Source organism: Trifolium pratense, linkage group LG4, assembly GCF_020283565.1.
Source record: "Trifolium pratense cultivar HEN17-A07 linkage group LG4, ARS_RC_1.1, whole genome shotgun sequence".
Taxonomy (NCBI): Eukaryota; Viridiplantae; Streptophyta; class Magnoliopsida; order Fabales; family Fabaceae; genus Trifolium; species Trifolium pratense.
The window spans coordinates 37472111-37491338 of NC_060062.1; the positions used below are offsets into that span (position 1 = coordinate 37472111).

The window sequence follows — 19228 nt, forward strand, 5'->3', positions numbered from 1 at the left end:
ATGTCCAAATTAATTTACATACTAATGTTGCCAATCGCGGACTGCAGATCAGGTAAATAGTAGTTTGTTCAAATTCAGCTATACTGAAGTGCTATAGCTGCTATTTGACGACACTTGCATTAAATAGTGCATCACGGAACAGTAGTGGTTTGTTCAAATTTCACTACACTATAGCGCCGCTATTTGACAACACTGATCCATACAACATTAGATACTGTAAGTTTGAAGGAATATCACCCAACCCCAAAAAACATAACAAAACAAAGGCTGTAAAAATGTAACAGAACTAATTGTGAACCCACTAAATGAGAACACAATTTTTACCTGATACAGTTACTAAGAATGAAGACAATCTGAAAAGGACAAATATCATCACTGCCAAAAATGCCAGTTTTTACATGCATGAAACATTCATCTTACCCTGAATTACTGACATAGAAATATAGAAATATCCAACTAGTAGAATGCTAACATATTATTTCATTCCATTCCATTCAATTCTAGTTCATTCTGATTCATTTATTTTCATTTCACTTTCTAATAAATATTCAAACAAAAGCCTAGGTAGTGATAACTTTTTTACTTTAATTTTGAATCTCAAGGTTTTCAAATTAACATCCTGTTAAACCAAAAAGGGAAGAAGTGTAAATCATGCCATTGTAATGCAGATCATAAGATCTTTTATAAAATACAAATTTATATCCACAAACATATGTGTCTCAATTATGTCTACAATGAGAGAAGCAAAAAGGAAAATAGGCAGAACAAGAACCACAAGACAAACAATTGAACCCAAACAGAAAAGTCATACCACTCACTCATAACAGATTGAAGCCAAAAATCAACAAAGAACAGGGACAACCAGCAGAGATTGACAACAAAGAGGAACAGAGATTTAGAGTCAAGTGGTGGAAGGATATCGATGGCAATTTGACCAATTTCACAATCTTCCTGGGCAATCCCACCATGACCCGTCCAAACATTATCTGACCATGATTGTAAACCTCCAAAGAAATCATAGGATGGAATGATAAAAATCCTAATTTTAACAAACTTACTCAGATGGCTTAATTTCTCCAGATAAAACAATTAAAATGAGAAGAACAAAGGTCACTGATTCACTGCAAATAAAACAATTAGATTTTGGCTACAAATGAGAAGAACAAAGGTCACTGATTCACTGCATATCATCATACCTTGCACTTTCAAAGGCTGACCAAGCTCAAACGATGCGGGAAATATAGAAGTCAAAACTGGTTCCTTTTTCTTTGTTCTTTGATAGGTTCAACTAGTCTGGCTGTTGTGATTCAGAATTCCCATTGTCTTCCCAAATTCTGAATTTCCATTCATCCTAACCTGAAACTCTAATTTGCAGAATCAAACCCTGCCCGATTAACTTCAAAATAGACCAGGTTGGAATTTGAGAACCTTCTCAATGGATCAAACAAAACTTTCCAAAGTTATGGTAATAACTGATGGCAAGCTTGACCCACTTTTCTTGAGAGATTCAAAATAATAATAACTTCAGCAGCATATGCTAGTAACAACAGTACTACTATCCTTACCCAAACTTTGATAACAATGTAATTCATAATCTACAAGTTGAGCTGCCAATCATAAATTATCTCTATTTGATATGCTACTGTTAAAAACAGGACATAGATATTTAATTTTAAATAAAATAAATAATTTTAAAACTGTTAAAAACAAGTTAATCTCACATTTCTTCTGGGAAAAGATATATCAATTGCCCTCATTTCAGGGCATTTTGAGCAAACTTGTAGGAAAAGAATCAAGAAACTTCCATACCGCAGCAGTATTAACAAGTTAGATGAATAAGAAATATACTTGGAAACAGAAATTCATAATATCAAGGAAAAAAGTATTCAGAAATTCATAATGATTAGTATCATAGTCCAGCAAAAATAAATAAACCTTAATACCTATTAAGAAATTTAACTTTAGCCATAAAGCCTAGAAGTTGTGCCCAACTTTAATGAAATAAAGGATCAAACCTATGTCATGCATGTACCTCTATTATATGATAACAGCATACAACTGTTTACATGGGTATTACACCATTTGAAGCATTTGCATTATTGTTGAGATCCACATCGACTAGCGTCTAGCGATAGGGCTAAATTAATTCTTATAAGGCTTGAGCAATATATGCCTCTTGAGCTAGCTTTTGAGGTTGAAGTAGGCCTAAACCCTAATTATAATATAAAACAAGGACTACAAGAAGAAGAACAGCTACAGAAGTAAAACAAAGTAAACAGCTTCACTGCATAACAAAATGAGGTACATGAGATTTTTAAATAATATGGCATTTTTAAATGTGTCATCCAAATTAAAACGGTATCAGAGATTTCTGTGTTTAGTCAATATTTTACCCAGCTCAATAATACAATCTAAACATTGCTATCAACTTAGTTTAAAAGTTATCCAAAGAAAACTAGTTAACATTAATTGTGATCAAGCCAACAACACAGTTGTTAAGCTATGCTACAACCCTCTGTCAAACATTCATTCAGATACAATAAAGATAGTTATACTGAGGATGAAATGCAGACAAGCAACAAGCTGCGTCACTAACCTTTGCTGGATGCCAAAACCAATCCTCTTAAAAACTATATCAGGAGACCTAGGATTAATCTGGATGCAATCTACATACTCTACTGATTTCAATATAACTCAGATCATATCAAAAAATATATAATTCAAATAACAAGTCAAAGAATAAAGAAACAAATATTGAACAGGTTGAGTAGATGTCGAAATTAATATACATACTAATATTGTTGTCAATTGCAGACTCCAGATCAGGAAAATAGTAGTTTGTTCAAATTCAGCTATGCTGAAGTACTATAGCTTCTATTTGACAACACTTGCATTAAATAGTGCATCTCCGAACAATAGCGGTTTGTTCAAATTTCACTACACTATGGCGCCGCTATTTGACAACACTGATACATACAACATTAGATACTGTAAGTTTGAAGGGATATCACCCAAACCCAAAAAACCATAACAAAACAAAGGCTGTAAAATGTAACTGAACTAATTGTGAACCCACTAAATGAGAACACAAATTTTACCTGATACAGTTACTTAGAAAGAAGACAATCTGAAAAGGACAAATATCATCACTGCCAAAAATGCCAGTTTTACATCATGAAACATTCATCTTACCCTGAATTGCTGACATAGAAATATCCAACTAGTAGAATGCTAACATTGTTTCATTACATTCCATTCCATTCTAGTTTATTGTAATTCATTTATTTTCATTTCACTTTCTAATAAATATTCAAACAAAAGCCTAAGTATTGATAACTTTTTCACTTTATATTTTGAATCTCAAGGTTGACAAAATTAACATCTTGTCACACCAAAAAGGGGAAGGATATCGATGAAAATTAAGTTTTCACTTGGGCTTTTAACGGGTCAATGGCCCAGCAAATGAAGATTGGCAATTTGACCGATTTTACAATCTTACTGGGCAATCCCACAATGACCCCTCCAAGCATTATCTGACCAGGATTGTAAACCTCCAAAGAAATTGTAGGACTAGGAGGGAATGATAAATTTTAACAACTTTACTCAGATTGCTTAACTTCTCCAGATAAAATAATTACAATGAGAAGAACAAATATCACTGACTCACTGCAAATATAACAATTAGATTCTGGCTAAAAATGAGAAGAACAAAGGTCACTGACTCACTGCATATCATCATAGTCATACCTTGCACTTTCAAAGGCTGACCAAGCTCGAATGAAGCGGGAAATATAGAAGTCCAAAGATGGTACTCTTTCTTTGTTCTTTGTCTTTAATAGCTTCAACTAGTCTGGCTGTTGTGTGATTCAGAAAACCATTTTCTTCCCAAAACGTGACTCATTCATCCCAACCTGAAACTCTAATTTGCAGAATCAAACCCAGCACGGTTAACTTAAAAAAAGACCAGGATGGAATTTGAGAACCTTCTCAATGGATCAAAATAAACTTTCCAAAGTTGTTGTAATAACTGATGGCAAGCTTGACTCACTTTTCTTGAGAGATTCAAAATGATAATAGTAATAATAATAACTTCAGCAGGATATGCTAGTAACAACAATACTACTATCCTTACCCAACCTCTGTTAACAATGTAACTCATAATCTACAAGTTGAACTGCCAATCATAAATCATCTCTATTTGAAATGCTACACTTCAACATAATGAACATACTACAGGAACAAAATTCCCTAAAGAGGCGCATTTTATTTAAACGGAACATAGATTTTCAATTTTAAATAAAATAAGTAATTTTAAAACTGTCAAAAACAAGTTAATCTCACATTCCTTCTGGGGAAAAGATATATCAATTTCCCTCATTTCAGGGCATTTTGAGCAAACTTGTAGGAAAGAATCAAGAAACATCCATACTGCAACAGTATTAACAAGTTAGATGAATAAGAAATATATTTGGAAATAGAAAACATTATCATTTAAGGAATTATCATCTTTAATATCAAGGAAAAACGTATTCAGAAATTCATAATGGTTAGTATCATAGTCCAGCAAAAATAAATAAACCTATATCCTTAAGACTATTAAGCAATTTAACATTAGCCATAAAGCCTAGAAGTTGTGCCCAACTTTAACGAAAGAAAGGATCAAACATATGTCATGCATGTACCTATATTATATGATAACAGCATACAATTATTTACACGGGTATTACACCATTTGAAGCATTTGCATTATTGTTGAGATCCCATAGAGATACGGCTAAATTAATCTTTATAAGGCTGGAGGTATATATGCCTCTTGAGCTAGCTTTTGAGGTTGAAAAGTAGGCCTAAACCCTAATTCTAATATAAAACAAGGACTACAAGAAGAAAAACAGCTACAGAAGTAAAACAAAGTAAACAGCTTCCCCCGCATACCAAAATGAGAGAGTTGGAACTAATACAATGCCCTTTATCTTTAGATAACCCCACTCCAAAAAACAAAACAACCAGACACCAAAAACATTAGCTGTTTAGTTGAACTAGCAAGACATGCTTTTGCACTCACATCTTATGATTACTCACCAGTTGATTAAGAATTCCAAAATGTACAATATATATATTTACATGGGTTTCTGCATATTGATCAATATACTTGCTCAGTTACTCCTCTATTATTTTCTTATATATCCTGAGCAGGCTTCAACACACATCCTTAACACAGTCACATTGCAAATCTAATGCAATGTCTATACCAGTATTAGCATAATCACCAGCTAAATAACAAAAGGACAACAACATAGTCACAATTCGAATCTAATGCAATGTTTACACTACAGTACCATAAATCAACCTAGACACTAACCAGTGCAATTAACAGCTGAAAACCTGAAACAGCTAAATAAATTATTGAAGTTTTTAGTTTTAACACAATTTACTTTTATTTTCAAATTACCAAGTACATTAGATTACATTTTACATATTTTCAGCAAGCTACAGATCCAATATTATCCTTAAATCTTAGAAAAATGTTAAACTTGCTCAGGTGTTTCATGTAAGGGCGCTAAGTCAAATCTCACCTTCTCCCTCTTCCATGAAATCAGACATTTCCTTCAAAGGACAAAGGTTTAAAACTATGATACAATTACTGAACTTCAGAATCATCTAACTGATACAAGAAAAACCGATATGGCATTGCTCAATCCAGGAAAACAGCATTTCAATGCAGAACCAACAATTTCAGCTCTTGAAAATGCTACACTTCAAACAGATTTCTACATAAACTCTGAGGGCAAGCTTTCCAAAGTTGTGGTAATAATTGATGGCAAGCTTTACCCACTTTTCTTGAGAGATTCAAAATAATAATAGTAATAATAATAACTTCAGCAGCATATGCAAGTAACAACAGTACTACTATCCTTACCCAACCTCTGTTAACAATGTAATTCATAAATTGAGCTGCCAATCATAAATTATCTCTATTTGATATGCTACAGTTCAATATAATGAACATACTACAGGAACAAAATTCCCTACAGAGGCACATTTAATTTAAATGGAACATAGATATTCAATTTTAGATAAAATAAATAATTTTAAAACTGTCAAAAACAAGTTAACCTCACATTTATTCCGGGGAAAGATATATCAATTGCACTCATTTCAGGGCATTTTGAGCAAACTTGTAGGAAAAGAATCAAGAAACTTTCCATACCACAGCAGTATTAACAAGTTAGATGAGACATTATCATTTAAGAAATTCTCATCTTTAATATCAAGGAAAAAAGTATTCAGAAATTCATAATGGTTAGCATCATAGTCCAGCAAAAATAAATAAACCTACATCCTTAAGACTATTAAGCAATTTAACATTAGCAATTTAACATAAGCAATTTAACGAAATAAAGGATCAAACATATGTCATGCATGTACCTATATTATATGATAACAGCATACAATTGTTTACACGGGTATTACACCATTTGAAGCATTTGCAATTGTTGAGATCCACATTGACTAGAGATAGGGCTAAATTGAGCTAGTTTTTGAGGTTGAAGTGGGCCTAAGCACTAATTCTAATATAAAACAAGGACTCCAAGAAGAAAAAAAGCTACAGAAGTAAAACAAAGTAAACAGCTTCACTGCATAAAAAAATGAGGGAGTTGGAACTGATACAATGCCCTTTAGATAACCCCTTTAGCTTCACTGCATAACTGCACTCACATATTATGATTACTCAGTTACTCCTATTATTTTCTAATATATCCTGAGCAGGCTTCAACACACATCCTTAACACAGTCACTTTTCAAATCTAATGCAATGTCTATACCGGTAGCATAATCACCAGCTAAAAAATAAAAGGACAACAGCACAGTCACAATTCGAATCTAATGCAATGTCTACAGTATCATAAATCGACATAGACACTAACCAGTACAATTAACAGCTGAAAACCTGAAACAGCTAAATAAATTATTGATGTTTTAACACAATTTACCTTTATTTTCAAATTAACAAGTACTAATAGATTACATTTTACATATTTTCGGCAAGCTACAGATCCAATAGTATCCGTACATCTTAGAAAAATGTTAAACATGCTCAGGTGTTTCATGTAGGGGCGTTCAGTCAAATCTCACCTTCTCCCTCTTCCATGAAATCAGACATTTCCTTCAAAGGTTTAAAACTATGATACAATTGCTGAACTTCAGAATCATCTAACTGATACAATAAATACTGAAATGGCATTGCTCAATCCAGGAAAGCAGCATTTCAATGAAGAACCAACTATTTCAGCTCTTGAAAATGCTACACTTCAAACAGTTTTCTACATAAACTCTGAGGGTGAACCAGCATCAGGTTTCACATTCCCTAAACCACCACCATGATGCAACACCTGAGGAGGCAATGTCCCTAAACCAGCACCACCCAATCCATCATTTCCCGAACCAAAAAACTGACAAAGTATTCTAGCCATAACACCAAGAACCTGCATTTGATTCTGACAAGCCTCAGCATGCATCTGCATCATCTGTTTCTCATGTTCAATCTGCATAGCCACCATCCTCTCCCTCCACTCCATCTCTTCTTCCTCCATCTTCTCCTCCACGTTCTTCCTCCTCCTCTTCTCCTCCTCAAGCTCCTTCTCTAACCTAACCCTCTTCTCAATCTCTTTCTTCGCCCATCTCAAATCCCTCTCCTCCATCTCCCTCTCCATCCCCAATTCCAATTCCCTCTCACTACTACAACAACATTCCCCTCTCTTAAACTCAAATTCCTTCCTTTTCCACTCCTCTTTCTCTTTCACAAACTCCCTCTCCCTCCTCCTCTCTTCTCTCTTCACCATAACCTCCCTCAATTTCAAAACCCCCAACCCTAATCTCTTCAATTCTTCTTCACTAACATCATCATCACTACCATCATTGTTTTCGTCGTCATCATCGGAATCAGAATCATCAATTTCAAACCCTAAATCACAAGAAACAGAATTATTATTATTATTATTATTAATAGGTTTACTACTACGATCAATAATTTGAACATCACCGAAAACTTGTTTATAATTGAGAAAATTTTCCCAATGAATAAGACCATCATTCCAATTGAATTGATGAGAATGAGAAGAAAGACGAATCTTGTGTTTAACACCGATGTATTGATGACGCATGTTTTGAACTTTGATTGAAACATCACGCCATGACCATTTGAAAGGGAAAGTAGTTGGATCGTGAAGGTGATGAACGGTGTTGACATGATCGGCGATTGGTTTGAACTTTTTCTCGCGTGTTTTGAGTTTTGGTAATGTTCCTGAATTTAGAAGTTCTGAGTATTTTGAAATTAGGGTTTGTTCTTCTAGTTCTGACCATTTCTTTCGCTTCATGTTGGATGGATGGATAGAGTTAAACTGAATTTGCTTTGACTGTTTTTCTACCAGTTACTTACTTGCTTCTATGTTGTATCTATCACATAGTACTTCACAACCATGTTCACTTTTCTGATTCATTTCTCGGATAAATCTATTAAAATCTGGCAAAATTACACTACAAATCCTTTATCTTATTTTTTTGTAACATTTTGGTCCTTTATCTTTTTTTTTGTAACAATTTGGTCATTTATCTTTTCTTTTTGTAACAATTTGGTCCTTATCTTATTTATTTATAAAAAATAAAGGATCAAAGTGTTACAAATAAAAAAAGATAAAGGACCAAACTGTTGCAAAAAAATGGACTAAAGTGTTACGGATAAAAAAAAATAAAGGACTAAAGTGTTACAAATAAAAGATAAAGGACCAAAATGTTACAAAAAAAAAATAAAGGACCAAAGTGTTACAAAAAAATAAGATAAAGGACATGTAACGTAATTTTGCCTAAAATCTATTAAAACAAGATAATGTGAAAATGTCATTTCTACCCATGTTTTGCAATAAATTTTTTAGTTATATATATTTTATGAAAAATATCGTTTTCTTTTTTTTTTTTCAAAACTATTGTTTATGTTTTTATTTCTATATTCCTATTTTTATACATATTTATTTTAATTTTTTTATATTTTTTTTTATTCCTATTTTTAAGCGTATAGTTTGTTTTGTTTTGTTCCTATCTATAATCTGTTTTATTCTCATTTAAGCACATCATCTTTTTATTGTATTTATCTTATATTATTTCTATATTTATTTATATATTTTTTTAGTAAAATTATAGTGAAGGATATAAAACTTAAAACGTGATTGCAATAAGTTAATAAATTTATAGTAATCGATTTTAATATATTAGAAATAAAGTAACAGATTATAGTATCCTAATTTTTCTCAAGGTATCCATATATATATATAGCAATGTTTTTATTTTGATTTCAAATTAGCAACTAATATATTTCTATTGTTTCAAATTAGCAACTACGTAATTAATTGGGTTTCATAGAAGAGTTTATTTTGCTTGAAAAGTGAAAAAACGGGATCTGAAGGATTTTTTAATTGTAACAGGTCATGTGAAAATCAGTATACAACAAAGTATAGGCGGGATTAATTAATATTAAAGATTCTATGATTATTAATTTAACAAAAGGAGCAAATTCAGGATTCGAACGCTGACCTCCACTTTAACTGATTAAGTTCCCATCAGCTACGCTAAAGTTGGATAATGTATCTATGTTTCAATGAAAAGATATATATTAATATTTGTGAAATATTATTTTTTTAACAAAAACTGGTTGTCTTCAACCTCCGGCCGGGTTGAAATACGACCCGATAACCCTAAATGATATCCGACCCATTTTGGATATTTTATCACTGAAATCAATGTTTAAAGTCATATAAACCACTCGAAATCAATTCCTATATAATTTTTAAACTCATTTTAATCATGAATACCTTAATTAGTATGGTTGGGCTATTTATATGTTGAATGTTTTATTTGAAAGCAGCTTTTGCTTTTAAGTTTGGCTTCATAAAAAACTTCATGTAGCAGCAACCAATTCCAAGCCTTTGTGATGGTAGTTGTGCAGCAATAATCGGTGATTGTAAAGACCACAACGATGGCAACAATTTTGCAGTATTCAGTTTTGCCTCTTCAAAAAAACTAATACTGCAAAACTGAATACTTATCTCTTTGTTTTAATTGATTTTTACTTTTTTACAATCACAATTAAATTTTAAAACAATTTAGAAATTTGGGTAATTTTGTAACTTTTAATATGGCAAGGACTTAGTTGTAATATAAAGATACATGGTAAGTACCATAAGTGGTTTGTACCATATAATTCAAAATGAGTTAATAGTACTTTCTCATTGGTCACATTAAAACTGCACCAAAATAGTTCAAATAAGAAATGCACCATAGAATTTTCCTTTGATTAATTGTTATATGTCGCACTCAAAAAGAAAGACTAAGCACACTTAAAGAAAGTTCAAAAAACATTCTTTAAACTCAATATCACATTCTCTCAAGTTCGTACATCAACATATAAATCACTTATACATAAGTCAATTTGGTACAAGACAAGAATTAACTTTTTCAATAGAATTATTTGGAGAATCCCCATAGTGAATAAGTAATTTATGGTAAATAATGAATGATGAATGGTTCCAAGATAACATTGACACATTTAAGGAATGGAATGAACTTATCATGAAGACAACTGTCTAAGTTGTCTGGTTCTCACTAATGAACAACTGGAGATGTAATTTAGACCAACGAGAATGTGACAACGCCAATTACATGGTATTTGTGAAAAAAAATCAATTTTTTAACGTTCTTCCATGCATCTTTTGCTAAAGACAAAACTCGATGTTTAATTTGCAAGTACAAATGAACAAGAGCTACTCCTATATACTTATGCACACTTACAACTTAATATGAATGAGCAACAACTCATTTATCTTGAGTGATGAAGTTTCTTCATGTTGGAGATAACGTTCTCCAGGACTGAGAGAAGGTTCTGACATATTTTACACTAAGGATACAAACTCATCTATAGCAGTCAAAGTGACTTTAAATAAAGGCACAATAGTCACACACAACATACACACTTGTTGACAAAGTTTAAAACATCGTGCTAGCTCATTGATCCTATGTTATGCTGAAATTATTTGGAGAACATGTAGATTTGCTTTTAAGAGAAACATCATACCGTGACCCATCGTATATGTGCACAGCAGCTATAAATGGCTATACAACTTATATGCTTGGAGATAAAGCTACACAAGATTTTCTACATCGAGGAGTGCTAGCAACACACTCTTTAACAAACACACTCTAACACACTCTCTTCTATTGGTTAAAATTTATATGGGTCCCATAAAAGTTATATGGGTCCACATTTTTTTATGGGACCCATGTGAATTTCAACCAATAAAAGAGAGTGTGTTGGAATGTGTTTGTTAAAGAGTGTGTTACTAGCATTATTCTTTCTACATCTATAAATAGCAAATGTTGTTGCACTTAAAAGTAAGAGTTTAACTACAAATCATCCAATACTTGTTTTGTTTAACAACATCAAACTCTTCTTTTATCAAACTTACACTTCAGCTCTCTATTCAATTCGTGGATCAAAATATATCTTAGTGTTCGAAGTGTTTTTGTATAAGTTTCTCAAACTAACTTTGATTTTTGTATTAATCCTAACAAACTCTTCTATTTAAATATTGTAAGATCTATTTAAGTTAATCTGTAACGATTAATTGAGTGTTCCTTGAAAAATCTAGTATGACGGAGGTGATTAACTTGTTGAGGCTTGAATGTATTGACCTTGGTTTAGATCATAAAAGAAGAAAATTGTATTGATTTTATCTCAAAGGTTTTACTAGACAAACTCACACATGTAGAGCTGTCAAAACGGGCGGCCCGGCCAATTTCGGACCGGCCCGGTCGGGCTAAAAATCCCGGATAAAAAACGGGCTACCAAAATTAGTACTCGAGCCCGGCCCGGTACGGGTAGTCGGGCTTTTGGGCCGGCCCGGTACGGGTAGTCGGGCTTTCGGGCCTGCCCGGTTTATTTTTTTAAATGTTTTTTTACTTCTAGTGCTCAAACTCAACCATGTAAATAGCATTAATAATTCTCGTGCGTCCTACTTTTTTACTCATCTGTTATATATATAAATAATAATTCTTGCGCCGTATTTTTACTCATCCCCTATCTACGAGTTTCTCGTGCGCCCTATTTTTACTCATCCACTACCTACGAGTTTCTCGCGCGTCATATTTTTTACTCATCCGCTACCTACGACTTTCTCGCGCGCCCTATTTTTACCCATCCGCTACGTACGAGTTTCTCGCGCGCCCTATTTTTATTCATCCGCTACGTACGAGTTTCTCGCGCGCCCTATTTTTACTCATCCACTACTACGAGTTTCTCGCGCCATATTTTTACGCATCCGCTACTTACGAGTTTCTCGTGCGTCATATTTTTACTCATCCGCTACTAGAGGTGGGAATAGGCTAGGCCGAGCTAGGCTTTGCCAAGCCTGAGCCTGGCCTGTCAAAAAATCGAAGGTCTGAGCCTGGCCTGTGGCCTATCATAGGCTTAAATTCTAGGCCTGAGCCTGGCCTTTTGAAAGTCTGATGTGGCCTGTTAGCCTGTTTAAAAGCCTATTTCATATGAACATATTTAAATAAATAATTATATTTATTTTGAAATATACTTATGAACTAATAAAATAATGTTCCATTTGATATTTTAGAGAATTTGACTATATATGTCATCATATTTCAATTCTAGTTTATAATAATACATTTATATATGTTAAAAACTAATGTAGATTAATAAACTTAAATTACTTAAAAAGTTAATAGATTTATAATTTAATCAAAGTATAAATTTTAATATATAAATAATAATCGTAATAAAAATATTATTCATGTTAACTTAAATAGGCCGGCCTAGTAGGCCTCAAAGGCTTTTTTAATGGCCTGCGGCCTGGCCTTTTTAGCTAAATAGGCTTATAAAAAAGCATTGGCCTGCTCTATTTAAAGAAATAGGCTGGCCTGGCCTGAGCCTATGTAGGCTAGGCCTTAAGGCCATGTAGGCCGGCCTGGCCTGTTCCCACCTCTATCCGCTACCTACGACTATCTCACGCGCCTAATTTTTACTCATTTGCTACGTACGAGTGTCTCGCGCCCTATTTTTATTCATCCACCACGTACGAGTTTCTCGCGCGTCCTATTTTTACTCATCCTCTACCTACGAGTTTATTGGGTGCCCTATTTTTACTCATCAAAAACAAATTATTTATATTTATATTTTATTTTATTTTTTTAATTTTAATTTTTTCGGGCTTGCGGGCCGCCCGCGGCCCATTCGGGCTAGCCCATATTTTAATCGGGCTTTGTCGGGCCGGGCTAAAAAGCCCAAAAATAATTCGGGCTAGGATTTTCAAATCCCGAGCCCGGGAAAAAATCGGGCTTGGCGGGCCGGCCCATTCGGACTAGCCCATTTTGACAGCTCTACACACATGTATGGAGACTCAAAATAACTCAAGTTTATGGGTGCATTAGAGGATTGACCCCCACACACACAAAAAAAATCAACATATGCACCACACTATTGTGAGTGTTTAATCATCGTCGTCATTATTTTGAGAGAATTCAAGTCGTCTCATGGAAATTGCTACTTTCCAAAAAGGCGACTTCGCCATGTTTATTCTATGAATGGTGTGTTGAGCCTTTTGATTATATAGTTCGCTAGTTTGGGCGGGTATTGGTGATTTTATCTGATCTATGGTTTTGTAGTTGATTGGATCGATTTTTCTTTTGGTAGAGTATTACTTGTACTTCTCCTAGTGTGGGTAGAATACCTCTTATACTTTCTCATCTTATATATATATAATAAAATCATTGCATTCAAAAAAATTCATTACAATTACATAATTGAGACTAACAAATAATCCAATATTTTGACATATGAATAATTTGAGTATCACATAATAAAGCAAACCTGACTATGTTAGTGCACCAAATTTATCAATTGATGATGTGTGATAAATATTCATAATGAATAAATTGTAATTTCACTTTAAAGTTAATCAAAATTGATCAAATGGTGATATCACTTTGGGTATCATATATTACTAATAAGTGGTTCATACAATGTCATGTAATATTTATGCAACTCATACATATTTTGTTCCAATGATGATACCATTTTTTAATTATCATACATTAATAACAAGTGGTCCCTTTTATATTTATTTTTTTATTTTGTCTAAATAAAAATAAAAATAAAAATTATTTAATTTAATAAATACGTTGATAAATAAATTAATAATTAAATATAATGAGAAATATATGACAATAAATAAAAAATGGTGAAAATGCATAAATATGACAGGAAATATATAATGAAAAATGTTTTTTCACCAAGAAAACTTATGAAATGAAAGGCAACAAAGAAATAAAACCTTCATATAGTAAAAAAAGAAAAAGAAGATATGGTCATTGAATGTCAACGGTAATATTTTGACATATATGGAAGCTAATAATAACATTAAATTGATGATTCGGTACCTCCTTATTTAAGGTACCGGTATCATCAATTTTGATATCCTATGTGCCCCGTCATAAAACTCCAATGATAAAAAAAAATAAGGTACCATATCATGGTGAATTCTAAGGTGAGGGCTCTGTTAAGTCCCTCACCGGTGTACCACTTATTTTAACCATCGGATTGAATAGGCTTACTTGATAAAATAATTTATGACCACACCCGATTAATTTCTTTCACTCTCCTTGCCAAATCTCATTCTCTTTGTGTCCTGCAATTTTTCTTCCACCATTCCTTTCTCCCTCCACCGCCTGAACAAAATTAGTAATTACTCTTAAAATTATATTATATACTTAGTATTAATGGTGTGAACTTGGGATTTAATGCCCCTCTGCGACCAACTTGTTACCAAACTGCTTTTCAAGGTTTGACTCAATTGGCAGTTTATAATTTTGATAAAATTGTAAAAACAAACTTTAATTAGTAAAGGATAATTGGTAACTGTAATGGTCTTTGAATTTCATCTTTAATTTAAACACGGGAAAAAGAATAACATGGTGTGGCTGTATCCTGGATGTGTCGATGTACAGAGATAACTTTCTGCAGATTTTTTGAGTGGAAGATGATTCATATGGAGAAGAGATAGAGTAAAGGTTGTGTGTGAATATGTGTAGAAGTTCTTATTTTAATTTCTGTCTAATCCAAACCATTGATCAAATCTGATGGTAGTGTTTTAATGCCTCACCGGTGAGGGACTTAATTGAGCCCTCACCTTAGAATCCACCCCATATCATTAGTCTATAAACTCTCTTAGATATTCTTATTGGAGATGCTCTAAGGATAACTATAAGAATTACACGGTTCTATATACTTAAAAGTATACTTGCCACAACATCAGTACAACTTATTAAAAGCTTCACAATTCTTTTTCAAGGTAACAAATTAAAAGACCTAACGTGTAAACGCCGTTTTGCTTAACCTTCAATTTTTCTTCCACCACAACACAAGCAACAGCAAGCTCACACATTCATGTTTTGCCACAAAATTCTGATATTCACATTAATTAGGAGAATAAAATTTAGATGACAATAGGCTAATAATTCAAAAAATAAAATAAAAATGGAACATTATTGAACATTATTGATATATTGTCATATCGGATTGCACAATTGTGCATGAATGTGGTTATATTTTTTAATACCAAATATAAGTATAATCTATAGATTAAACAATTATAGATCTCCATAATTAACTATATGAAATAACTATAACTAAATAATAAGATCAATTTGTTCATGAAAAAGAAATCAATTTAAACCTCAAATTTCTCGTGGAGTATCTTTCTATATGCGTGACTTCAGTGCATTAAGCTTCAACAAATCTTCTTTGGGAATATTTTTTCACAAATCTCCATGAAAGCTTCAACAATGACATGGTGGTGACACTTTGCATTAAGCTGAAGAAAACATTCAAGAAGTTCTTGTAGATCTTTTTCAGAGTAAATATCTCTCTCCATTATCATTTCAAGTATCGACTTTCGAAAATCTTCGTACGGCTCGTCCGACTCCTTCTCAACGGCAATGCTATCGACGAGTTTAGTTCCAGGTTTTAAAATACTATAATTGTTTTTGTCGTTGATGTTGCCGTCATTGTACGAGATGGGAGTGGATGTATAATCTTCATCGCCGGCGTTGCCGTCGCAGGAAGTGGTGGTGGAGGAAGTGATCCGTTTAGGGTTTTTATTTTGGTAAATGGAGATTTTTGGTTTTTGAGTGGGTTGAATGACATTAGAGGGTTTTGATTTAATGCAACCAAAACTTTTGTTAGATGAGAAAAGATTTTTCATTAGGGTTTTCTTGTTGAAGTTGAAAGACATATTAAGGAATATGGCTTTGGTTATAAAAATAAATATGAATATGGTTTTGGCTATGTTTATTGTTGATGTTGGTGAAATAGTAAGATTCTTTTTCTAATTGAGAATATGAGAGAAGGAGGAAAAGGTTAAAAAAAATGAATGAAAGAGGAAGGTAGGGTTGTGGTTAGGACTAGGAGTTTTTTTGGTGATAGTGAAGGTAGAGTCGTGGAATGTGGATTAGTGGTTGCATTGAACCGTTGCCGTCTAAAATAATATCCTAAATAAAAGGTCCACGTCATATTTTTTGGTGAGATCTCAGTCAATATTTTCGATTATATTGTAGTAGTTTGATTTAGAACAAAACTTAAAAAAAATATATAAAAAAAAAATGACATTATAACAAAAAAAAAACTTAAAAAAAATGTAATTATGTAAGAAAATAGGATAGGCATTTTTAAAAAAATAAAAGATGGTCTAAATCCGAAAATGAAATATTACAGTACCTCGTTCGGATTAATTTATTTGGAGTTTATAAAAAATAGGCTTATTAAATAAATAAGTTTTTATATTTATTTATAAATTTTCACTAACAAAATTGACAAGTTTGTAACTTATTAATTTGCATGATTTATTTTTCATAAACTCGAAAATAAATCAATCTAAACCAATTCTTATAGATTATTCACTTGATAGATCAAACACACCTACTACCGGGTGTACGCAAGTTGGGTTAGACCGGATTTGGCATAATTCATTATCCAACTCGTTCAATATTCATTCGGTATGGTTCATCATCAATACCTGAACCGATTACTTGTGAGTATGGTGGGTTTTGGGATGGATTCTACCCGCAAATGAACGGGTTCGAGTAAATAATGGGCCGAGTTGAATTGGGTCAGCGGGTTAGCGGATTGACCTGCACATATGAACTCCCCTAAACACACCCATTCAACTATTTTTATTTTTGTTTGAAAAATTATATTAATTTTTAGAATTAAATATAGCATTTTTTTTTTGTTAAGAAATGTAGGAGAATGTTAAGATGCTAAGAGCATATATTAAGAAGATAAATGTGGTAAATAAGAACGTAAATTTGGTAAATTTTTATTGAAAATTTTACTTTTAGGTAGTTCAATATGTGTTCTCAGCGCGCATGTTTTTTTTGTCAGATAATCTAGTGGCTAGAAATTCTACTTTTAAGGTGAATAAGTGGTGTGTCTAGGGTTTGAACCCCGGTCCATATATATAAAATATGATATTCATTACCAACTGCACTAAACTCATGGGAACTCTTAGCACACATGTTAACGGATAACCATTAAATATATATACATCTACTTCAAGTGTTACAAAGTTTTACAAAATAAATAACTTTGTTACACAAAAAATATATAAAAATTAAATTTGTTTTATGATTGGAAAGCAAATACTTCCAACAACCATAAGTTTAGAAAAAATATTCATTTATTTAAATACGTAGAATACATCAAATACAATCATATATTTAACATTGTTAAAAATGTAAATGATCAATCTGCGAACAAGTTCACAACATTTAAGTTAAATAGCATACAACAATCTTTTTTTTTTTAAAATCGGACAACGATAAAATGCATACTACAAATAATATGATAAAATTAAAGTGACCGAAATAAATATGATAATTTGGCATTATTTATTCAACAACCAATAAAAATAAACTGTATCTATTCTATACTATATATAAAGAGGATATATGAGTTTTGGTGTGGATTTTTCATAATACCAACAATACCTTTAATTTTTTTAATAACAACAAAAATCTTTTATTAACAAATTCACCATAACATAAGACACAACTTTTTTTTAGTAGTAAAAATCTTTTATTAACAAACTCACCATAACATAAGTCATATTTTTTTTGGACATAAGTTAGACACAGATAGACGCGGAACGCGCCTGCCTGGCCCGCTAGTATAGATAAAATAAAAGTATGTTAAAAATTAGTTGCGATAACACATATAAACTTATTTATGTGATTTACATCTTTTTTTAGTAGCAAAAACTTTTATTAACAAACTCACCATAACATAAACCATATCTTTTTTTTTACATAAGTTAGACACAGGCAGACGCGGAACGTGCATGCCTGGCCCGCTAGTATAGATAAAATAAAAGTATGTTAAAAATTAGTTGCGATAACACATATAAGTTTATTTATGTGATTTACATATTTTTTTTAGTAGCAAAAATCTTTTATTAACAAACTCACCATAACATAAGTCATATCTTTTTTTTGACATAAGTTAGACACAGGCAGACGCGGAACGTGCATGTCTGGCCCGCTAGTACAGATAAAATAAAAGTATGTTAAAAATTAGTTGCAATAACACATATAAATTTATTTATGTGATTTATTTTCATCAATAGTTAGATAAATTTTTTTTTTGTTTACAAAGAGTTGGAAATCGAATCCATGACCTATAATATACTACACAAACCTCTCACTACTAGATCAAACCTAGTGACAGTTAGATAAATATCTTTAAATTATCTTGGAATAATATAAGCTTCACGTATAAACAAATATGAAATGCTTCAAATTTACCATGAGCCATCCATCACAGGATCCGGATTCTCTCCTTCACCATCTGTCTCCTTCTCTCTCCTTCTCCAAATTTTGACTGTTAGATCAATCTTATGGTTCAAAATTTAAAATAGAATAAAAATGAAAAAATAAATAAAACAAATCCCTCGTGAACAGTTTCCTTCTTCAACCACCACCAACTTGGAAGGCTTCTCACGAATATGGATTCCACGACACCATCACCAACATGGAAGGCTATTCACGGTGACCGGCGATGCAACGGCGAGATACACGGTGGTCGGAGATGCAAGGGCAGTGGTCGGAAACATGTAAAAAC

The 19228-nt window shown here is 32.4% G+C and overlaps 1 protein-coding gene across 1 annotated transcript; it reads right to left on the reverse strand.

Moving 5' to 3' along the window:
* Positions 1–15716: 15716 nt before the first annotated feature.
* On the reverse strand, positions 15717–16474 carry LOC123924658 (transcription repressor OFP6-like). The gene has a single exon (XM_045977612.1). The coding sequence runs from the start codon at positions 16344–16346 to the stop codon at positions 15843–15845; it is 504 nt and encodes a 167-aa protein (XP_045833568.1). The 5' UTR covers positions 16347–16474; the 3' UTR covers positions 15717–15842.
* Positions 16475–19228: the final 2754 nt, after the last annotated feature.

Coding starts and splice junctions, on each gene's coding strand:
- LOC123924658 (XM_045977612.1), bottom strand. CDS start 16,346: ATGTCTTTCAACTTCAACAAGAAAACCCTAATGAAAAATCTTTTCTCA.